The following is a 25404-nucleotide window of genomic DNA, read 5'->3' on the forward strand; positions in this document are numbered from 1 at the left end:
GCTTGTAGGGATGGGTACTGAGACCCCAGTACTAATTCCACTGAATGCTGAATTACACTGGTCAACATATTTTTACACTTTTTTTTTTAAATCGGAGATACAAGTACAAATTCTAGAGGAATTCTGTTGTGCTGATTCAGAATCTGCCCTTGTTTTTTTTCTCTAGCCGTCCACTTTTCATAATAGTAATAAAAATACAAATAAAATAACGACAATTAAGGGTTAAGAGTTAGTTTCAGCAGCATTTGGATTTTTTTTTCTGGAACACCATAGCTATAAATTACAACACATGGTAAAATCCAAATTGTGCAAGCTTTTATAGGTGAACAAAAAAAATGAACAAAAAGGAAAGTCAAAAATACATTTAGGGAGACATTAAGCCATCTCTGTTTTAAAATTTGCTGTTGACCAGTGTTATCAAATACCTGAGTATTGATAAGCTCCACCTCCTGGAGAAATTAGTCAAATTACTTTTCGATATACTGAGGCTATATAAACATTATTTTGCACCTTTTACATCTATGGTCTCGTTTCTAACAAGCAATAAAATTAATATATCCGTCTAAGAATGAATTTACATTTGGAGCCATCTCGCCCCACTCCGGCGTCATGCACGAGAGGCATGTCAGTAACGCACTAAACGGGCACAGGACCTTTATGTACCCGTGTAGTAATGTGCGATCACATTACAGTATGACTCGTAGTATTATATAAAACCATTTATCGTGACATATAACCTTATAGTTTTTATACGGTTATTTTGATGCGTGGCGGCTTCTGCGCCCTACGGTCCTGCCTGGAAATGGAGGGAGGGATGATGTCAATCTTTTTTTTCTACAGTACTTTTTGCCATAACGCAATGGCGAAAGTTTTCAGTGGATAATAAAATTACGAATCTCACACATGAATCTCTCATTTAGTACATTTATTGTTATTTACTCCTCGTAAATGACAATCATCGCGGCGAGATTGATATGGTTAAAAGTGTGGTTAGATGTCGCAACGGTTGAATGGCGACATCAACTTCGTTGCCACAAGTGCAGTCAGTCATTAAAAAGGTTTGAGGGGAACACGTGCACGCTTAACAAACATTTAGAAAACAGACAATTACTTTGACTTCAAGCTTGGTTTGTGTGTTTGACAACTGTGTTACCATATATACTGTATGCAGGTGTTTACTTTTTCAGATCTTGTCCAGCCAACTGAATTTACCGTGGGTTCGCTCCAATTGTCGAAACAGGGGTCACCAAACGTTGATTACTGATTAAAGCAAAGGGCTACCAGTTTGATACACACTTCTGAAATAAAAAAAGAAAATGCTCAAATTACCTTTAATAATGTTATTTTATTAATAATAAATGATATTCATTTAGGTGAAGACACTGATCATGTTAAAGATTTTTCACATTAATTAGGTCATGCATAAATATCAATATGCAACACTATTCCTATGAATCTCTGCCAGTGTTCTCATTTTCTAATCGTCGCTGTTGTTAGAACATGCCTGTGCGCTACTCATGTGGTCCTTGGGGGCTACCTGGTGCGTGCACCATGTCGGTGACCCCTGCTGTGGAAACAACTCATGGATGATCAATGGAATCAGGATACACCAGAGCAGAGAAGTTTGAGCTAAATGGCAGAGGCTGTGAATACTTATTTCATTTCTTAAGCTTTTTGCTTCCAGTAAATTTGCAATATTCTTAAAATAAACAAAATAAAAAAAAAACTTTTTTGTCATCATGATGGGGTTTTGTCTGTTTTCAAACAAGGCTGTAACATAACAAAATGTGGAAAAAATGAGACACTGAATACTTTCCAGATGCGCTGTAGTTCTGATTAGATTTGCAAAGTCTTTGTGATTTTACCCAAGACAAGGGCTGTGCTGTTTCCATTCTTCGGGAAATATAGTAATCATATTTGGAATGATTTGCTCCAGAGTCGATACTATCACCATCATAAAACTTCAATTAAATTTATAGCTATTATTAACTGTCATGTAGGTTTTGGCCATTCTAGTATTTGTAAAAAGCAATAAAACACTTTTGACTTTAATGATAAATGGGGAGTCCTAAGAAAGATGTTTTATAAAGTTTAATAACTGTTGCATGTACACATATAATTAATTCAACCAATAATGAAATTTCAACGATAAGAAAGTGGCAGCTAGTCAGCCACTAGCTAGCTAACAGAACAATCTACATCTTCACTTTGTGTCAAACAGCACAAACAAATGCATTCAAATGCACCAGTTGCAAGATCTCCAAATCAAAGTGCTTTAAAAAAAAAAAGAAACGCTGGTCAATACTGACTCTGGCTGATTGACCTATCAAGCTGGAGGGGATGAGAACAAAAACAGGAAATAAAAAAGCAGTGACAGCGCTAAACATGGTTGAAAAGAAGCAACTTGGTCATCTGCGTGACTACTGACGATCTCCAACTAGTATGACACCGAAACACTAAACTCCTTTGCTTGGATGAGTAACAGCCCCATGTTGCTCATTTATTGATATTGGTTTTGAATGATAAAACTGTTTTTCTTCCCTTTGTAGATAAATTTATGTACATGACGACAGCGGTGGACCTCGTCATTACAGAAGTAGAAGAACCGGTGCGTTTCCTTCTGGAGACGAGGGTCCGGGTGTGCTCCCCCAACGATCGACTCTTCTGGCCCTTCAGCAAACGCAGCCACACTGAAACGTACTACCTGAAACTACGACAGGTATGTCCGCTTACGGCGTGCAATACAAAGTATAAATACCATTGTTTTCAGTTTTCCCTGATGTTTTTTTTCCCCACTGCATTTTCCCCCAGATGGAACGCAAGGAGCGGAAGAGTCCCTCTGCCGACACACTTTACGAGGTGGTGAGTTTGGAAAGTGAGACAGAGAGAGAGAAACGGAAGACCACAGCTAGTCCTGGTATTCTTCCCAGTGGGCCTGGTTCTATGGTCTCTTCACCACCTGAGGATGATGAAGAGGAAGGTATTTTTTTTATTTGTCTTTCTCAGCATTTTGTATGAATATATATACACACCATGTGTGTGGGGGTGCATGTGTGTGTATACACATGTATATACATATATATATATATATATATATATATATATATATATACATCCATATATACATATACATCCATATATATACACATATATACATATATATATATACACAAATAATATACATATATATATATACATATATATATACACATACACATGTATATATATGTATATACACACACATGTATATATATGTATATACACACACATGTGTATATATATATAAATGTATATGTATATATGCATATATATACATACATATATATGTATATACATACATATATATATGCATATATACATATATATATATATTTATAAATATATATATATATATATATGTGTATATGTATATATGTATATATATAAAAAAATATGAATTGAAATACTGTATACAGCTTTCCAAGGGAAGTTTTGTCAAAATCGCCACACATTGGAAACAGTGACCTGTGTGTGTTGTACTATTTTTTTCATGCATATAATATACTGTACATAATAGAGCAGTACAGTGATTGAATGTTTAACACATCCGCCTCACAGTTCTGAGGTTCGGTGTTTGAATCTCAGCTCCGGCCCACCTATGTGGAGTTTTCTCATTCTCATTGTGCTTGTATGGTAATTCTCCAGGTATTCCGACTTACTCCCAGATGCCCCAAAAATTGCGATTGCGATACGAGTTGCGATTTTTTTGTTTTCAAGATCCTTTTCAACATTTCATCTTTATTACAACAAACTATCAGATCTGTTATGCATTATAGAATACTGAGCAAATGAGGCATTGATTAATATGAAAGACAGTTTATCTACTACAATTAGAGGTATAAACTTCCTCAATATTTTGATGTGCAATTTGGTAAGAGTTCACTACGACAACATAATTCGGCTACACAGGTGCGGTGCAAACTTAATTACAATACAGTATACTGATCGTATACTGCGAAGGCACAAACTCAAGTGCAGATTACAGCAATATGTTTGTGTCCTTCAATAGGCTGGTCATCCAACCTCTTGCCCAAAGTCAGCTCAAGCTGCCCAGATCTGATCATTGTATGATTCCTGCATGTCAGAGATGGAAAAGAAAACAGACGAGAAAATTGAGACTTTATTTAAATTGGATACCTTCTTGAAAGATAAAACGAACACGCATTGAGTAAGTAGTTGTTTTATAAATTGCTAATTGGGTTTATGCCCTCGAGACCTGCAAAACATTCCAACAACTACTTAAAAAGCAGGAAATAAAAACTCTTCCCCCTTGAGGGCTGTACCGGATATAAATGTTGTTCACCCAAGGACTTGTGGGAGGTCACAAGATGTGTTGGAGAACTTCTTGTACTGTACTTAAGTGTCAGCAAGTGTGTGTTTGTGTTATTTTAGGACATATGCGGATATTCTGCCTCACTTATAGGCATGTGGCCTCAGGTTCGAATCTTAGCTCAGGCGCTCCTATATGGAGCTTGCATGTTCTCCATGTGCTTGCATGTGTTTTCTTCTGGTCCGCCCGCTTCCTCCCACATTCCCAAAACATGCTTGTTAAGTTTACTGTAGACAAACATTCACACCTACGAGCAATTTAGAATAAACATGTTTTTTTTTTTGTTTTTTTTTAACTTTGGGGCGAAGTTTGAATACTCAGAGAAAATGCACACATGCAAAGAACATGCCCACTCCACACAATAAGGGCCGAGCCAAGATTCGAACCTGTAATCTTTGACTGTGGGGCAAACTGAATGCGAATGTGTGACGTCAACGCTCCGGCACCACCGGCCATGAAAAAACCCCCAGCTTGTTTTGTTGTTGTTGTTCATCCTCCATCTCATATCCCAATTGATGCCAATATGGAAACTGTGGAGCATCACTAGGCTAAAGTTGGACACATTATACAACAAATCATACAACAGCTCTTTAGTAGTAAAGAGAATAATTTTTTTGCACCCTCGAGGTGAGTCACATTCCGCTCTTGGCAATTTTTACAAATTTTAAGAAGAACTGCTGATGTTTGATGGAGATTACTTTGTATGCCTGGGAGGAGAGTCGCTTCTCAACTCTGCCCACATCTGACTTCGTGCCGCACATTCTGTTCTTTTATTATTTCCAGATTGCATTGCGATAAATGGAAGTATGCTTGATATGTGTTATTTTAATTCATTCTTATTCATTATGAAAGTCATATATTATAAAGATTCACTGAACACAGGAAAAGGCCAATTTCTAATTTCTACATTAACTCATTCACTGCCATTGACAAATTTACTTGTCTTTTCACAGTCCAGCCATTCAATCCCAGGAATTTATTTATATGTTTTACTTATTTTTTCAAAGGGTCTGAAAATGTCCTGTAGTGAATAAATTAAAATTAAATGTGATATGTGCTAGTTTTAAGCTACTATCATCAAAATTACACTACTTGGGGTACACCTCCAATAAACTGACACGTTTCAGTTAAAAATATCAACCAATAAGCTTGTACGGGGCTAAAATTCCAAGTGGTTCTCTAATGGCGCTCTTCCATTAGCCCCAAACTGCACTACACCACACCGCCTCCATTGTTTTTCCATTACAAAATGTGACGGAGGAGATGCAGGCATGATCAACTGTGCAAGCTTGCGCTACTCTATTCATACTTGCAGCGTGTCATACCATTTCACAAGTGGTGAGTCTTGGCCACTGTTTTTTGGTGTTTTGGTGCGATGTCATGAATTGCCGTTGCGAAGTCGCAAAGTACAGCCTGTCAAATGCACAGAAGCTTTCGCATATTGCTGAAAAATCAATTTCCAGGTATAAGACAGCAAGACAGCTGCTCGTCGTCCTCACTCTGCAGTGTCTGAAGCCCCCCGGCGGCCACCGGGTGGTCGTTCCCCCGACCCTCGGCTCTGCTGTTCCCCCGACCTTTCATTCAAGTGAAAGGGACCCGGCGAGCAAGCGGTGCATGCGCTTGTGAAAATTTTTCCCATTATTCATCAAAAATGCATCCATTAGTACATATCAAATTGTAAATATGGTGAAGTGTTGTTTTCAACAGTATTGTATATATGTATTTCTATGACTCTGTAGACAGACCCCAGACGGCCGGCACTTTAGAACCACCTCCGAAATGGTTCCGAAAGCGCTTCCATTGAAACCGCTCGACCCTGAAATAGTCTAATGGGGAAAAAAAATTCGGGGACAAGCGAGGCCATTTCGGTGTGGAGTCGGGCTAATGGAAAAGCGCCTTAAAGAGAAATCAACCCAAACAAGATGGCTAACAACGGGTGGATTGTGCTGCTTAACTCATATTCCACAAAATGCCGCGTTTCAAGTAGTGTTCCTGCATACAACATATTCTTAAAAAATATATGTTTTGGGTTGACTTCCACTTTAAGTAGACCTGTCAATTACTGTGATGTTTCAAACAGCTTCACTTCCCTAAAAAAACACTCTAATGGAACATTATTTGCAGAGCTGGGCATCGCCTAACCGTCACAAAGTTCCGTCTGCATATTTAGCTGACCCATGTGGTCCCAGTCGGTCCGAGTCAGCCAAACGGCGTTGAGAACGGACTTAACCGGTCCAACTGTCAAGTTGTCGCACTCCTGACACGCAGCCAAATAAAGAAGAAATTAAAAAACAGTGTCGTATACCTTTCGGTCCCACAGACGCAATGACATGTGCCCATATTGTTTTTATTTCACCGATCACCACGCTGTGCGTGTGTGTCTGTTGTTTTTATTTGATATTTTTTCATTTGGGGGCGTGTCTGCCTAAATATGCAGGCGGAAACTTGACGGTTATGCGATGGCCAGCTCTGATTATTTGTGAGAAGAGCAGTGAGGCCAATAGAAGGTCATGTGATTTAGATTTTTTTTTTTGCTGTGAATTTGTTATGGAGGATTGCTATTTATTTATTTATTTGTTTATTTAAGAAAAATCCACAAAGTTGGCGGCTATGTGTGATTTCTAATAAATTTGCTACACGTTTCCTCTTTGCCACCATGACTGATAGTCTATGGTCACATAAAAAAGAAGCCAAATTAAAAGAAAAAAAAAAACACATCTGTGTGGGTCAACTTTAAGATGTTGACTCAGCTGAAGTCTCACAAGATTTGCTGAAAGTGTCATGTGAAATCTTTTTTTTTTTTTTTTCCCTGGGGCATTCAAGGACATTTGACTTTAACTGGCATTCAATAGCTGTTGAGTCATTAAAAGTAAATTGTTTTTGTAACAAGTACACGTTCTTGTGTCTAGACAATGATGAGCCATTACTCAGTGGTTCTGGTGACGTTTCCAAAGAGTGTGCTGAGAAGATCCTGGAAACCTGGGGAGAATTGCTATCCAAGTGGTAAGTAAGGCTTCTGTTGCATTTGTCCTTCCCAAGTCTTTGTTTCCTACGACACAATCGCACATTTGCCTTTTATTTAGTTGAGGGAACAAGATGAGCAGCTTATTGAGGTAGCTTTAATATTCCATTACTGCATTTGTTTGTTAATCAAAAGCATGTGATGGAGAAAAAATGGGAAATGTTTTGTCTTTAAGTAGGTGTGCATTTAAAGCTTATACACACACACACACACGCACGCACACAGAAGACCTGGCACTGTGAAATAAAAGAATGTGCGCTATGGGTAGCTCAAGGAGGACAAAATGTAAAATTGTTTCACTATTTAAGTCTTGGGCGGCACGGTGATCAACTGGTTAGCATGTCCGCCTCACACTTCAGAGGTCGTGGGTTCGATTCCAGCTTCCTTTGTGGAGTTTGCATGTTCTCCCAGTGCCTGCGTGGGTTTTCTCCTTGAATTGAATGGCGACCCTTGTGAGGATGAGCGGTATAGATAACGGATGGACGGACACTCCATGATTACAAAATTGGTATAATCGTAAAAACTGATTATTTATATGCATATATATCCAACACAAGGAAATCATACTTGAATTTATACATTTGCACCTTTTTTTTTTAGTTTATAATAACTAATTTTATGAATTTTGTTTAATCACAAAGGAACTTAATTGGATGTATTTGTCTTTATATTTTTTTACGTTTAAAGATTTTATGGTTTTCTCCCCAAAAAATAAAGGATCGTTTTAATAATCATGATTTGAATTATTACCAAAATAATCATAATTCATATTTTTTTTTTATAATCGAGCAGCCTTTCATATGATCTGGGGTGGCACGGTGGACGACTGGTTAGCACGTCAACCTCACAGTACAGAGGTCCAGGCCGATCCCGGGCTCTGGCCTTCATATGTGCAGTTTGCATGTTCACCCCGTGTGCTGCGTGTGTTTTCTCCGGGTCCTCACACGTTCCAAAAACATGGATGGTAGGTTAATTGAACAGAATTGTCCGTAGGTGTGACTGAGCGTGTGAATGGTTGTTCATCTTTGTATACCCTGCAATTGGCCGGGTCAGGGTGTACCCCGCCTACTGCCCGCAGACAGCTGGGATAGGCTCCAGCACGCCCACGACCCTCGTGAGGATAAGCGCTTTGGGTAATGGATAGGTGGATGGATGGAGTATGGCGCGCTACAAAGTCATGGATAAAACTGCACATGTTCAGTGTACACTGGAAATCAAAGTTCCACTCACCACTGTGAAATTAATGTTTTTTTTATTTTTATTTATAAACAATAGCTGTACAATTCGATAGAAAAGAATCAAAATTCAAAACTAGAAATAAGTGGTGCTAAAAGACTGCACAAGAGCATTGTTTTGTCATAACGTTGGACTGCAGTTACTGTACGTGCTCACTAGAATGTCTGTTACAGTGTCATTACTGACTCTGTATTTGTCGATTTACTGATTGTTGACTAGTCGTCTCTTGACGTGGATAATGGGAAGTTGCAGAAGCAACTGCAATGTCAAGTAAAATCTGAGACTCACTGCCCATGGCTGTCTGTGTTGCATGCAATCACCATTGGTGCAGAATTTGCCACGCGTCTAATTATGTGAATGCGCTAAGCCGTCAACAGCTGCGTGAACAAGCATTTTATGAGATGTCTGAAGGCGCAGGCAAACTAATGGCTGCTCTGCAGTTTTGATACGCTCAAGGTGAAAAGTTAGGTTTAAAATCGAGATTCTCCACGCCCATTAAAAAAAAGAATCTATCACCAACCTACAGTAACGCTACAGTCAAGTTTGTGACAAAAACACTTCTAGGCTGTAAATATAAATCAAATGCAAAACATGCAATACTGCGGTAAATTAGCATGCATTTTTGTGCTGCCTGATGATGTAATTATGCTACTGTGCAAATGAGTTTATTACACGTCATTCATAACCTCGAAACATTTTATGTCACTACTGTCTTAAACCAAGCCTTAAATTGGTCATCTATTTTAATTGATCAGGGATATCTTGTCGGCTCATCCCTATTACTAACCACTGCTTTCCCACCTCCTTTCTCAGGCATATGAATCTGTCCGTGCGTCCCAGGCCGCTTCCAGCTCTGGTGCGGAGTGGTATTCCCGAGGCGCTCCGTGGCGAGGTGTGGCAGCTCTTGTCCGGTTGCCACAACAATGACCACCAGGTAGAGGAGTACCGCACCCTTATCACAAAGGTAAGAGACAAGTGCCGGCTATGCATAAGTAATCGGTACACAATCAAATGACGTGCGTCCTTAAACTTTCTGAATTTAGTCATGAATCTTGTTTTTAGACTTAAAGGGCAAGTCAACCCAAACATATTTTTAAGGCACATTTTAGCACGAAAAGACAGAGGCAGAGGTAGATAGGCTAGCCACAAATTATACTCAGTGTTATCTCAATTAAGAATATGACTCAAATGAAAGTAAATAGTGCTCCTCCAAATAACTACTTGAGTGTTAAGTGAAACAAATTGCTAAAGTACAGAGTAGATGGTGAGTAACTTGATTTATTTTTTAATTGGCGAAAATATCCTAAAGAAAAACAATAGTCATTTCTCAAGTGGCATTCTTGTCCATTCTTAAGTCCTTATGAGCTGGTGAAACGTCATCAGTCGCAGCCCAAGTATTGTTCCAGTTGTCAATACGAATAAACCCAAGAATGCATGGAATACTTGGATGTTGTTCTTGTCTGATAGATTAAACCAGGGGTCCCCTTACTTTGAGGGCCACATCACGTTTCCCTTCTCTGACTGACAACACAACAATCCACACAGGACCCACTACCTAAGTGCGGTTAAACATCGCTCTAACTCATCCTCTAAGCGAGCTACGGCGGCTGCCTGAAGCCACGACCAACGGGCCGGGCGACCGCTGAGGCAGCCTCAGCTACGGCTCTCAATCTTCAATTGGAATAGAATGTCACGTTCTATGTTTGTATTAGTCTCGATCGTGTTGCCAGACTGGGAAAAAAAAAAAAAAAAAAATCATAATGCGTCTGGTATTGTTCATGGGGCCGGGCCAAAGGTGAGTTTGGGGGCCATGCATTTTTAGGAAGAACCTTCCCTTGTGCGTTCTTTAAAAGACCGCACTTTGCGAGACCATGAAACCGGACTCTGCGTTGTTCATACTGAGAAATGCATATAAAATATGCAAGTATAGGCAATTCCCAACTATCAATTATGGTAACTAAAACTAAGATAAATGTTATAAAATGAGAAATTAAGGCAAATTCAAGCAACAAAAGTGGTCTTAAATTGTCTTTGTGTACACGGCTTAAACAGCGCAATAGGCTCATCAGACGGGCAGAGATTAATTACAGAATTTAAAAACAGTAATTTCTTAAAGCGGAAGTCAACCCAAACATATTTTTTCAAGAATATGTTCCCAGCAGGCCCACTAGCTGAAACACGGCATTCTGATTAATTTTTAGTTTGTGGAATAGAAGTTAAGCAGCAAAATGCACTCGTTTTTAGCCATCTCTGGGGGCAGCCATTTTGTCTTCTGTCGACTGAAAATGACATCACAACTGCTCACAATGACCAATCACGGCTCAGATTCAGAAAACAGGTCAGCCGTGATTGGTCGTTGTGAGCATTTGTGATGTTGATGATACTGTTACTGTGAAGGGATGCAATTCAAATAGGGCCATATCGCCCAGCCCTGGTTACCAGGGACTTTGAGTTCTTGGTACATGATTTCCAGAAACAACAACAACAAAAAGTGCTAAAGGCCCATTGCTGTGTCACATTTGCTCAGAAGCCCGAATACCCTGAATATATAAATCAGTCTGATGTCGCTACATTATAACAATGTGGAGGAGAACAAACTAGTCAAATAGAAGAGGCAGATAATAGTATTTTACAGTTGAAATAAATGCTGAAAGTCCAACCAGAAATGTTGTTCACTACTGCATACAAGAAAAAATGCTCCTGTGTCTCTCGAGAGTAGTAACCCCCCCTACAGTGGCCCGAAAAAATCCCAGGATCTTTATTTTGGGAATACTTCCCACAGACCAAAACATGCAGTCTTTCTCCAAAGGTTTCCAGTTCCGCAGTAAAGCAGTGCAAAAGCCCTTAATTGGACATTTTTACATTGTGCTATGAGATGTATGACGGCATGCCACCGCCCCCCCACAAATAAATAAATGCAATTATGAACAACTTCCAAACAGTTTGGTTTTAGCACAACTCGGCCTCGGCTCTGTGCGCGCGCACTTGTACTGTGTGACAGTATGTTTGGAGAATATGATTGACTACTTTTTCCCTTTTAATGTTTCATGTGTTGCTCTTATGTAAGCACACATAATAATGACAATGTTTGATCAGACAGTGCAAGTACAGTAGTTCCTTTTCCTTTCGTGCTTACCCTTGGGCGTGTGGTTATGTGTAAGTTCCAGAGGTGACTCGGCTCTGTTGTATTTGAGTGGACCCCTCAGCACCACAATGTGCCAGTGCTGCTCTGACTTCTTTGCCGCAACTCTGTAGGCTGCTTATGTAAAGGCAACACCCCAGGGGCACAAGGCTGGTTCCCAGGTGGTGAAAAGATGTCGGTCTTGCCTTTTTCCTCCACTTCCCTCTTCACCGACTTCTCGCTGCCTGACCACTGCGCCCCCCACCCTGTCCAAGTCTTTTCTTTTCCTGTCCATCTGCACACAGTTCCTCTGCAACTGCAGTCTATGCAGATTCATTTCTGTTAACTTAAACGGTATGAATGGAATGTTAGCTTTCACTCACAATACCATAACAATGATGTGCAGCGCTACTGATTTGATAGCCACTGGACAGAAAGTTGGAAAGTATTTTTAAAGCATTCCAGGACGGGAAAACACGTGCGGCTTGTCCGACAGACGCTTCTCGATTTATTTAGTCTACCCAAAGCTAGGCTGGTTGAGAGCATCAGGAATAATGTATACAGGTAAAGTATGTTCAACTAAAGCAAAAACCTTTCAAGTTGAATGTCCTTCAAGTCGAACAATTGCAAAATTGATGACAAATATGTTTAGGTGAATTGGCTGGTGGCCAGTCCATGTTGGATCATGCCCCACGGCCAAAGTCTGCTGGGATAGAGTCCAGCTCACCTCTCAACCCTAATAAGGGCAAGCGGAATCAAAAATAGATGGGCAAGTGACGAGTCCTAGGTTTTTTTTTTTTTTGCTTTTGCTTTTTGTTTCTTTATTGCCATACTAAATCCGAAAGGGGTGTAAGAGAAAAGGAAAATATACACCAGAGTGGACATTGTCAGCTGACTCATAACAGTCACATTTGTGTTTTTGGCATTTTACTATAAACCAGAGGTGTTCAATCCTGTTCCTCGAGGTCTGCTGCCCTGCCTGTTTTCCATCTCTCCCTGCTGCAACATATCTAATTCAAATGATGAGATAGTCGGCAAGGTCTGCAGAAGCTGGATAACGATCCTGATCATTTGGATCAGGTGTGTTGCAGCAGGGAGGGATGGAAAAGAGGCAGGGCGCCGTCCCTTGAGGAACAGGATTGAAAACCCTTGCTGTAGACAACGGTGAACTATTTTTCACTAAAAATGTACAGTAAAATAAAAACAATCAGCATGCTGACACTCAACTGATTTCTGCAAGACAAATACTGATAACAATAAAATGTTTTGGTATTTTTAATGTTACTAACATTTCCCATTAAGTTAATAAAGTCTGTAGGTTGGTCACAGTTTTTTTCCCGGGTCAAATTTGGAATTATATTATTTCCTGTGCATAGTAATGTGTATTTCTTGAATTAAAGGGAAGTCAACCCCCAAAAATTCTTCGTAGTAATATGTTCTCTGCGCCTTCACTAGTCTAAACATAGCATTCTGATTGATATTGCGTTTGTGGAATATGAGTTAAACAGTAACATTCACCGGTTTTTAGCCATCTCAGGGGGCGGCCAATTTGTCACTTCTGTCGACTGAAAATGACATCACTGTTTCTCAGGGCTCAGGCAACCAATCACGGCTCACCCGTTTTCTGAACCTGATTTCGACCAGTGGGCCTGCATAGAACATTTTTGGGTTGACTTCCCCTTTAATCAAAGCACGGAGAGAATGGATGAACATGTTGAGTAGTAAAACTCAAATAAGAAGTATTAAATAAAGAAGTAAGTTTCTATTAACATTCAATGCACATATTATTCTTAATAATTAACTTAGCTTGTCATGTACTACCGTAACTTTTTTCATTCCTAGACTCCATTTTTTTTTTCAATTTGTGCATACCATGGTCATGTGCCAGCTTCTAATTAGTTTTGTGCTCTTGTGCACATTGTGTTGTCAGCCTGCGTGCGTGTGCGAGTATGTGTGTGCATCTCCCTGGGCCGCACGCACACTGTGTCCTAGCTAGCAGCCTCTTTGATCGCTTGACCTGGTCTCAGCGTGTCTGAACATGCTGTTCATGGGCATTTCTGATGAGGCCATTGAAAAAAGTGGTTACAGTGAGAAATATAACCTTTTCTTCCCCCAATAGAACCCTGACACAAGGCTCCCTGCTATAGAGTACTGAAAGTACCACATTATATTTGAATGCTGACTAATTAACACCCCAGCCAGAAACCAAAAAAAACCCGCAAAACCCATTAGGTTAACACCTATTTGATGTGTGAAGAAGCTGACATCTTATGGTGCTTTTCCATTGCATAGTACTGACTTATCGTCACTTCAGTCATGCTTAAAAAAAAATGGAGGAGAATGTGGGATCCTGTATCTACTTTTTGGTGTCTCGGCCATGGCAAGGAGACATGTCCAACAGGACACTGGAGCTAAGTGAGACAGAGTAAGCTAACCTTAGCATGTAAGCTTATTTTTTTTTATATTTCTATTCAATTATTCTCAAACCTTTAGTGTGGTTTTTTCCACCCATATGGTATCAACTCCCCGAACAGAACTTACCAGGACTAACCAGTGGAAATGGAAAGTACTACAATGTCAGGTTGAGTAGGTAGGCTACCGTGCAATGGAAACCAGGCAATAGTTCCATGTTTTTTTTTTCTTTTATATTGGACGCTGTTTCGGGAATTCAAGGCAAGTGCATGGCTGGATGATTTTGCGCGGAAGGACCTGAGAACCTTGACTTGAGGTACATCAATGACATGAACTCAAATGGGACCAGGTTCTCCAGTTTCACTTAACTTACATGTAATGGCAACATGTCCCAATACTTTTTTCCACATACAGCATGAATGCAACAACGCTTTCAGCAAGACAAAACGGCCATTGTGACACTCGAATTGCCATTACCTAGGGGTAGTTGGAATCAGTGTGCTTGTATTGTTGCCATGTGTTAGCCACGGGAACACTCTTTTCAATAGGTATCCAAGGTTTGATGAAAACAAAAACAAGTTGGTTGCATCTTAAATGAACTGAAGGCCTTTTGTGCTTTTGTGAAAGAAAAGGAACACGATGTCAACCGCATGGTGCACATGCATTTCACTTTATTCAGATTATAAAGGTCAAATGTATTATCTTGTCGTCAGACAGTTTCTTCTTTCATTAGATATTAAAAAGCAATGTTTGCCAAAATGCCTTGCTCCAATTTCCAAGACTGTGGTACCTCCATTTCCGAACGTCTCTTCATACGAAATTTTCAAGTTACGAAACGCCTCACCAGGAAAATATTGCCTCTTGTTACGAAAGAAATTACAGGATACGAAAGGTAAAAATACAGTTTGGGCTGCTACTCGCAGCTGCGGAGTTTCCTGAATGCAACATACTCATAACTGCTCTGCCATTGGCTATTACCTAGCATCTTCCTGGCATCCCATTGGCTAAGAGGGACCTCTGCCGTATGTGTCTATGTGTATAGATAGACAGGTAGATAGATATGCCTATGCAGCGTCCTCGTCATACGCCCTCGGGCCATGAGGCGCTCCGATAGTTTTAAGTGAATTAGAAATGAGGAAAAGAAAAAAAAGGACAAAATCTTTTTTTTTTTGTCCATACAAACAAAGCAAGAGATAATAGAAAAGTATGAAAAAGGGATGCGTTTGGTTGATCTCGCCAAAGAATATTGGTAATCGGGGTATTCCGATCGGCGTATACATGTGCATATATTCGGGTTAGAAAAGGAGTAACCCAGGCATGATATTCGGAATTTTAAAAACCCAAATAAGGGCATATTCGGGTTATAGCGCGCATTTAGATGGCTTTTAAAAGCCTGAATACCGCCAATATTTGTGTTTTAAAAGGGTTGACTGCATGTACATAATCATAGTCTCCTTTGACCCCAAGATGGGACCGACTCATAAAAAGAAACAAGCATGGGGCCCCCATGAATTACAACAACTAGATTCAGCGTAATGCTGAGTTGTATTGTTAATTAACAATTTTTGTTTGTTTCTATTCCAGTCTGTCGAAATAGTTGTGAAATAGTAGTGCCTGAGAAAGCATGATGGGTAGTTTAAACTAGTATTGAGACACTGCAAAGGTGGATAAAGTCGTCGGACTATGTTGTGCCCTGCTCAGCAAGCAGGTGTCGGGATGTCACGCTGACTCCTCTTTGTCATTGTTGCCGCAACCTATTCTTAATGCTATTTTGTTGCTAGTATCTTGGGCTTCTTTCTCACCGTCCTCTCTTCTGTGATGAGCTCTATTCCCTTGCCTCTCTCTGCTATCTTTTCTCCCATTCCTCCCCATCCAACCCTTTTCTCCTTACTGTCATTTATTTTTAGCTCCTCGTGCGATGGGCAAAGGGGGTGCGTGAACGCAAAGAAGTGTGTCTGGATTTGCTGGGTGGGGTGGGGAGAGAAAGGTGCAGGCTGGTGGGTGCATGCGCGTGTTTGGGTTTCGATCACGCGACAGCAAATTGCTTTGCACGAGGCAAACTCTGCAGTTTTCAGAAAGTCATTAAGTGAGGATGTGGATCATCTAGCATTTGGCTATTAATATCCGATGGGGCGTCTAATTTTAGTGCAGGATCCTGTGTAATTAGATGTAATCATAACAGCCCATAACCTCGTAAGTTGTAGCACAGGTTCATTAGACTGATGGGGGCCTGTCACAGCTAAGTTGTTTAAGAAGATGCAATCAAAAAGCTTTCAATGCAGTACTGACCAGTTCTTTAATGTTTCTAATGAAAAACTGTCTGCTAGGAGGGCGATTAAGATGTCAGGTTCGCTTGTGCCGACTCACTATAGCTGACGCTTTCAATAGTCTCATGCAGCATCTGCAAATCTGTTAGACCTAAAGGAATTTATGTGAGCATACATAAGGTGTTTTACCATTTAATACACATCACTTCCTGTTTAACTTGATCTTCATTTTGCATTCATTTCATATTCTTTCTTGTTTCACCTTGAAAAAAAAAAAAATAAGACATGCCATCAATAAGCCAACTACATGTTTTTTTCAGATAGCATTGTTTGTGCGCGTAATCATGTTTTGCTACATTCGCTATCACATTGTGGCTGTATTTACTACCTGCCAAGTAGTGTTATGAGGACCTGATATGTATATGGACTGACTGAGTGTTCAGTGATTTAGCAGGCCAGTGGTGTGTTTTCAGAATATCCAATTCCTTTTGTCTGAACTTGATGAACTCGTACCTCAATTATTTTGTCTTCTCGTGAACTGCCTCAACAACACATAGACCACTTACTAGTGAGGAACTATCGGTTGTGCTGTTGTTTCTGGTGCTAATTAGGACAATCTGAGGCTGTGAAATGTAATCATTTGTGCCACACTTCATGACCAAATGAATTCTCTTGTTCTGTTGTGGCTTTTTTTTTTTTTGTACATTTAGGAAAACAAACATTATCACAGTAGTTTCATTTTCAAAACAAGCGTGATCATAGTAGTTTTTATGGCTGGTCACGAAATAGCACAGCATGAAAAATAAGGGCATGCAAATGCAATTTAGGTTTAAGTTCAGGGAAGAAGGTTTATCAATTCTCTATTGTGCACTATTGGACCAGTGGATCAAGTCTTTTCTTTTCCATGGTTCCAAGTATGCAAAGCTGAGACCTTATTGGTGCCTAATGCTGGTCGGTCATTGGTTGAGCACACTTGTCATTGCCGGAACATTGTCACATTTGAGGGTACACAACAGCAAATGACTAAAATGAACACACTTGCTCCTCAATGCATGATGATTGATGGCAAGCCAAATTGGTAATGATCATTTGGATAATTTCCCAGGGTACACCTTCACTTCTCTTCATTTTATTGAAATGTACCTTGTAGGGCGATTTGGTTTGCAGCAGGTCACATTGACAGGCAGGCATACGACGACCTTTGCCTTTGGAAGCGGCATGGCTCGGTGGTAGAGTGGTCATCTCCCAACCCAGAGGTTTGGGGTTCGATCCCTGTCATCAGTAGATGAATGAGGAAAGAGTTTTAAAGCACTTTTGGTTTACTAAGGTAGAAAGGCGCTATGCAAGTGAAAGCCCATTTACCGTTTACGCCTAATGAGCTCATGGCGTAGTAATGTGTCGCTTGGCACAATAGTTGGCAATCGCTGGTCTGAACGATTGGGTCGCTCAGTAGACGAGCAATTTTGTCATTGTGGCATCATTGTAAAATTTGAGGATAGTGCTGGAAATGACAAAAACCAACACACATGCTGAAGCTAACTTACCATGTTGCTCTGTCTTAGCTCTGGACAAAGCAGTATTGTACACCACAGTCTCCACTTAGCTGCAGCGGTTTGTCTTCTTGCTGCCCTTAGTCTCCTGACTGTGGCCAATGTCCACAAGGTGAATAAATACAAGAAACCCTTGTTCTTCTGCACTGTTGTTTGTTAGCATCTTGCTCTGACTGTTCGATGTGGAATGTTTTCTGCTGTTTCTTGTGTATATTTTGAAGTAGCGATCCCATAGTGATACGAGCCGAGCTGAGTCGAGCTGAGAACCGTCCCAAGCAGATGCTGCGCACTGAAAAAGCGTCAGTAAACATGACGCAGAAAACACAGGTCCCAGTTTCATACAGATCTTGTTTTATATTACGTTTTTTGTTTGTAGTAGTATTTCCGATGTCAACATGATTGCTCTTAAAATTTGGTGGAATTAGGACAAATTAAACCTGATACTGTATTTTTGTCTGAATAGGTTTGTTGTCTGTATACAGTCATGGAAAAATTAGACCACACTTGTTTCTTGATTTTAAATGGCTGGTACTACTAAAGGTACATTTGTTTGGACAAATCTAATAGTTCCAACAAAATTAGCTCATAAGAGTGTCATTTAAGAGCTGATATCTAGATATTTTCCATGGTTTTCTTTGTAATAGTCAAAATTTGTTACATCAGTGCTTTTAGGAATTCCATGTTTTCTTTTCTGTCTGTTAGTCACACGGTGCACATTTAGTGATACCAGGCATTAAAATGAACAAGAAATTGAAGAAATCAAGGTCGTGTAATAATTTTTCAATGATTGTAGATTATCATAAGAAATTGGAGAATGCCCATCGGGTTTGTCTACGAGCATGCATGTGTAGTTGCAGGAGAAATTCAAGTGTCAAGACAATTATTTGATTTAAAGCAGGAGACCAATACAATCACAAATGGAGCGTCACTGAAGTAGTCTGTATTTTCTGTTTGCATAGCAGCGCATTATGAATACAGTGTTGGATTTACAATAATTAAAGGGATGTTTTCTGTAAATTTTGCTCATGTCCAGCCATTGTTCCAAGTGGAATTTGTGTGATTTGGGCAAAATAGATGCAGTTCAAAGACAAAGTCGCACACAACTGGGTTAAAACCGAGCCCCTCTTATGAATCAGTGTTTAATTGTCGCAATAGTAATTTGACTGTGCGCATGACAGCACAGTGGCAGAAGATAAATGGTCAGGGGGTTGGGGCTGGAGAAGGTGTGGCATGGAGGCAGCCGCATGTCTCTACTCTTGATGATTGGTTTGAGCCACACCGAAGGGAGGGACTTCTGTCACTGTTTGTTCAGCGAGACGGAGCGTGAGAGAGCGAGCGAGCGAGTGAGCGAGCGCTACGGTGGGCGGGAGACTAGGAGCAAGGAAAGAGAAAGGGACCGTTGGTAAAGGAGGATAAATCACCATCAAGAGGAGGAGGAGACAGAGGGCTCGTCCAGCATCGGTATGCCTGCCTACCTCATTTCCACTTCAGACATTGTTGCAGCTCCTCCTCGTAGAAATAACAGCTGAGGTGCGGAGGTGTGTTTGTATCCACATTTGTCACCTACATACACTGCTTTCCTTCCAGCCGTTGGCTGTGATACTATGGCAAAGGACTAGACGGAAACTTGGGGGGGGGGAGAGCCGGCTCACGCGGAAGTATGGTGGAAATAAGGTAAAGAAAAGGCAAGAAAGGACAAGGACAAGAAGGAGAATCACCAAAAGCTGGACTAAGCATTGTTGATGACTGCTTTGTTTTTTCAGCATGACACACAGCGATATATTTTTACCGACAGCTGTGTTTGTGATTCTGTGGACTACACAAATATAAGAGGGATTTCCTCGTTCCGTCCCATCTACAGGAGATGTTGAAGCCATCTCTGGGTTTATGGCACCAAAGGCTTTTCAAGCATAAACCAGACTGGATTTTTTTCTTCAACAAAGACACATTTTTTGCCTTGTGCTTGGGAGAAGTGGAAAGCAGTAAATACATTTTGTGTTAATTTGCCTTCTGTTGTTTCCCCCCCCCCCCCCAATTCGAAACGGCGTGTAATCAGGCTCACCTTTCCATCCCTCTTGCATTTGAAATGAAGTGGCAGATTGACTATGGAATTGAAACATCGAGCTTTTGGTTTAGATTGAAACTGTGCAGCTAGTTTCACAGCCAGGAAAACTACCTGCAAAAAGAGTCCTTGGGTTCAACTTACCCTTGAAGGGCCCTGAGAGACATCCTCCTGCCCAAGATGATGAATTCCTCCCTGGATCCACTGAACCTGAGCTCTGCCGACCTGTCGAACATCTCTGCTCCCTTTTGCCTGCTTGAGATCAGCTATTCCAAAATCATCACCACCTGCCTGCTTGAAGTCTCCATTATCCTTCTCCTCACTGTTCTGATTATTTCAGGCAACCTGGTGGTGATTTTTGTTTTTCACTGTGCCCCTTTGCTGAGCCAGCACACAACCAGTGCTTTCATCCAGACTATGGCGTATGCTGATTTGCTCGTAGGTGTCAGCTGCCTCTTCCCCTCCTTGTCCTTACTTCATCACCTCCAAGGACTTGACCCCAAACTCACCTGTCAGGTGTTTGGCTACATGGTGTCCGTTTTGAAGTCCGTCTCAATGGCGTCACTAGCGTGCGTGAGTGTGGATCGCTACATCGCCATCACGCAACCGCTGACCTACGCAGCCCTGGTAACACCATGTCGAGTGCGCTCCTGCATCATTCTGATATGGTTGTACTCTGCGCTGGTGTTTTTGCCATCATTCCTTGGTTGGGGAAAGCCTGGTTACCACGGCGATGTGGTGGAGTGGTGCGCTGTCAAGTGGCGAACCCAGCCAGCCTTCACAACCTTCATTGTCGTGCTTCTCTATGCACCCGCTGCTCTCACGGTCTGCTTCACTTACGCCAACATCTTCAAGATCTGCCGGCAGCACACGCGAGAGATCAGCGAACGCCACGCGCGTTACCGACCCCAACCGCACCAAGATCCAGGTTTGACATCTGGGTCTCCGGTCAAGGACAACGGTGAGCTGGAACAGAGGCATTCGCCCGGCTTGTTCAAACCTCAGAAGCACCACCATCAACCATCGGATTATCAACAACCATCTTCGACATACCCGGACAAACGCTACGCCATGGTACTGTTCCGCATTACCAGCGTTTTCTACATCCTCTGGCTGCCCTACATCATTTACTTTCTGTTGGAGAGCGGAGGAATCTACCACCACCCTGCAGCATCTTTCCTCACCACTTGGCTGGCCATCAGCAACAGCTTCTGTAACTGTCTCATCTACAGCCTCTCCAACTCCGCCTTCAGGAAGGGCCTCAAGCGTCTCTGCTCCTACTGTTTACAGCGCGGTGGCAGCGGCTTCAGCGTAAGGAAACCCAAAAAGGCATTCATTGGTTCAATTGAACAGGGTTGCACTGTGACGGGGTATGGATCTGGCCAAGGAGAGATAGGAATTGGCACATGTCATGTGTAGTAGTGCCCACATTGGGGACAGCTTTGGGGCAAAGTTGGCATTTAAAATGCTCAGAAAACGTGTCTCTACTGGAAGTTGAAATGTTTCCACGAAGAGATGGAAGGAGAGGCATGATTGTGCCACTGCTGTTTCCATCACATTTGGAGGTTACACAGATGTCCTCTCTGCTCATGCCACAGCTGGCAGTGGGAGGAGTCTGGAGGGAAGCATTGAAGGATAAACTGTCCTAAATAGCCCAACATGGTGTCATTCATTCATGGGAGGGACACTAGTGAAAGATGGATGGGATTTTAGAGGAGATGGAATGTTTTGTCAAGGGTTTTAACTTCTTTTGCCAAGGCAACACAATGTAAGGATTGAGTTTTGTCATGAAGGAAACATGTCAGTTCAGAAAATAACGTGAATGCAAAAAAACATTATGTAGAGGTGAGCTGAACTGTTAATATGAAGAACTTTTTGCTGTTCTTGCCCCTTTCTCCGGACTTTGAATTATAGTTATGTGTACTTTGCATTTGTTGAAGTCAATGAATGACACGTCTGATTGCGCTTAATCAATGAAAAATAGACACAATAGAAACAATGTCGCGGTAGAGCATATGTCTAATATCAATTTTCTATTGGTTTGGACACAATATAGAATCTTGATGAGAATTCCATGAGTTTATAATGAATGCCCATGAGAGGCTTTGACTGTTAGCTCTTTTTTTTTTTTTTTTTAATTCCTTTCTTTTTTTTGTCGCATGTAATGCAGTTGTCACCCAATTTTCCTCTGCTGCCTGTTAATTTCATTGCATGGCTATTGTGTAACTAAATGTAAGTGTAAACTATCAATCAAAACCAAGAGAGTCGATGTTTTCACACTAACTGTATGCTGTTAAGTGGTACATCATTTATTAATCTGGTACATCGTTGGCCTGAAGACAGTGGTCTGATGACACGCTGCGTGTTTTGTGGGAGCTGAAACCTTCACGTCCCTAAAATGAAGAACTGCCGTTTTCCAGAGAGCGCAGTGTTAGTTAGATGCAGTATTGTGATCACTGTAATGTACCTGTGCATTTGCACAAAACTGTTGACCATCACAGGGAAACACACAAAAACAAAACAAAGAGGCCATTCTCTGTTTTTCTGAAAGGAGAGTGACCCCTGAGACTTGTATGTGACTGTTTGCATGCATGTATTGTATGTTTCCATCATCTCTTCATCTGTACTTTTCGGAGCTGACTGGAACTTCACATTCCGCAAACCTGAATAGATCCATTGTTTGAGTACAGACCATGGAAAAAGATAATAAAGCTTTATATACAGTACCTTATGTTGTATACCAAAGAAAGTTTGACGTTTGCTTATATATTTTTTTTTCAAAATGGTAACCAGTATGGATACAATATTAATATTTGAGGGGGTTCTGCACGTTTGGTGTAGACCGTCAAGACTGTGAAGTGTAGTTTGAAGTAATTTATTATTGCCTTGAAATATTGAAATACAATTTTAAGTGAGAATGCGTTACCCTTACTTTTTCCGAGGGCTCCTTTTTGTCGACATGTGACTGTTAGACCAAATAGACGGGCTGTCAATTTTATGTGTGTGCAGGGGTGCAAAGCACCCAGCTGGTAATGCTCACATCCAGTGAGGTGTAACTGCTTCTTGTGCATTCCAAGTCAGTTTGCAGTTATATCTGACTTGTCATACTGGCATGTTTCCATTTCATAGTTTTTTTTTTCTCGCACACCTGCTCTAGTTTCCGTGACTCAGTTCGGGTATGCTAGAACGCGACCAATGGCTGAACAAGACTGTTAATTGAAGCAAGGGTGCTAACTTGGTTTTCACCTCCCATTGCTTGATGTATTCCTCCTCGAGGATATTCGAAGTGTTTTTGTGGGTGTACATTTTTGTAATTATGATGCACAATCATGATAGATTCACATGTTGTCTTACAGAATTTCTGTCATTTGTGAAGCAGTGCCAAATATGATAATCGTTCATGTTACTGTCTTCTGTTGTCACCTCAATATCAGTGTAAAGAAATGGCATATTGAATGTGTGCGTCTATTCCATTGTGAAGACAAAAAATGAGGCAGAACCTGCAATGATATTTATTGCAAGATTTCATCTTTCCCTTGGCAGGTTTTATTGAGGCGATCCTACTGTAGCATGTTTTTTTTTTTTTTTAAATATATCTTAAAGAAAACAGATAGATTGTAATCTACAGAAGTGATCAGAATTTATTTTTTCTTTAATTTTTTTTTAAAGAAAATTCAAGGACAGATGACGGGTGTTGCTGCTGCCAACAAATGTATGTGCACTACTTTATGGATTGTTTGTTGGTCAGGGAGCAGGTGGAGTCATTAGTTTGTTCATAAATTCTCAATCTGTACATACAGCATGGCTCCTTGTAAATAAAAGCCTTTTGAGAGATACTATAATTAAATTATTACGTGTTAAGACAATTCAGGACTAGAAGTACTGAATACCATTGGCCATTAAACATTTGAAAGAGGTTGTACAACCTTAATCAATTATTGTGCTTTAACACACATGCAGAGCTGGCGTCAGACATTTCCTTATCTGTCTTCCAATCTGTATTGAGTTTTCTTTGTGCTTATTTTAGGATCTAAATAGGACACACCAGTACGGAGCTAATTGTACACCCATGACCCAGCTTTTGTGAGCAGCTGACTTTTCGCTCTTGAAAACTTAGTAAGGTTGAGTCCAGTTGATGGACATAAGTCATAGTCATATCCAGAATTTAGTCTATTGAATTCATAAACTTGAGACTGTTGAGATGAAATCAATCAAATGTGTGTTTTTACTGTCACTTTTGAATGAGACCCTGTGACCAATACCAGAAGACTTTATGATTCTCTGTAGGTGGCAATCCTACATGTACTGTATACTGTATTGTAACTTTGTACATGTTGTGCATCTGTACTGAGAAAATAAATGTAATTTTATCTCTATTTACTTTGGCGTCTTTGTGTACCTTTTCTAATCACAGTAGATGATAGCATTTCAAAACATACAAGCTGTACTCTGCGTCATCTTTGTTTGTTTTTTTTTTTGGTTTTGTTTTTTTTTTTTTACAGCAGACTTACAAATATATATGGAATGATTGTGTAAGGTCTTAAAGAGAAGTACTAGTTTTCAATCATGCAGAACTTCATTTGCTAAATTGCAAACGTGCCTGTTTAGATTGTCACAGAGAAAATGCTAACGTGATGTAACGACGTAAATGGACTGTAACGCACCGGGACCAGAATGCAGAGAGCTGAGTGTGCAAATAAGTAATGAGGCAGTGCACGTTTTTGTGGATGCTATAAGAGAGTGGAGGAAGTTGATTTGGCAGTTTACATTGTCTTTGGTGGCGCTATTATGGTCTACCCTCCCCTTGTCTTGTAACCTTGTTGTGGTTGTGATGATGCTTCTCGTGTTGCTTTTTGACGCTAAAGCGACACAGCAGTAAAAGTGGCACAAAAACTAGGCAAAGGTGAGAATACAGCACAGCTGAGGGTTAATTTTGGAAAGTGAAAGAATGCGAGGAGGAGAAATTGTCAGGTTTAAATAATATCCTGTCGTATGTTCTTTTGGCATTTCAACAGGGAGCAGAGAAAGAATAACAGAATGACAAGTCAGCCATTGTGTTAACTCAAGCAAAATCAGGGACATAAACAATAGAGGGCTAAATACTCAACCTTCCCACGGAAGTGCAACTGCAATCCACTATTACCAGCATTACAGTAGTCATACAGTACACTGAGCCATTTTTGGCTCAACCTCAGTGAAGTTTTTATTTGTCAAAAAACGGGGTATATTTTGTCCCCTCGCTTGTATTTATGATTCTACTCAGTGATTAGTAATCACTGTCATAGTAATCGCTTAAATGTAATTCCTTTGTGTCTTAATCGCGTACAGCCAAGTAAGCAACAAGCATTTAGTCACACCAGTTTTC

General features: G+C 40.6%; 2 protein-coding genes across 4 annotated transcripts in view; both read left to right on the plus strand.

Annotated features, from left to right (window-relative positions):
• Window positions 1–25404, plus strand: part of rabgap1 (RAB GTPase activating protein 1) — a 78412-nt gene that overhangs the window by 22619 nt on the left and 30389 nt on the right. For all 3 annotated transcript variants that reach the window (XM_086054162.1, XM_086054161.1, XM_086054163.1), the window contains 4 exons: window positions 2550–2719; window positions 2812–2980; window positions 7279–7372; window positions 9441–9591. In XM_086054162.1, the coding sequence (XP_085910288.1) occupies window positions 2550–2719; window positions 2812–2980; window positions 7279–7372; window positions 9441–9591 (584 nt within the window). The remainder of the gene's footprint in view (window positions 1–2549; window positions 2720–2811; window positions 2981–7278; window positions 7373–9440; window positions 9592–25404) is intronic.
• LOC147135402 (putative G protein-coupled receptor 21) lies at window positions 18369–24419 on the plus strand. The gene has a single exon (XM_086054264.1). It carries the CDS (start codon window positions 20220–20222, stop codon window positions 21456–21458), a length of 1239 nt encoding a protein of 412 aa, XP_085910390.1. The 5' UTR covers window positions 18369–20219; the 3' UTR covers window positions 21459–24419.

Source organism: Filicampus tigris, chromosome 15, assembly GCF_054856515.1.
Source record: "Filicampus tigris isolate MCC_2025a chromosome 15, RoL_Ftig_1.0, whole genome shotgun sequence".
Classification (NCBI taxonomy): Eukaryota; Metazoa; Chordata; class Actinopteri; order Syngnathiformes; family Syngnathidae; genus Filicampus; species Filicampus tigris.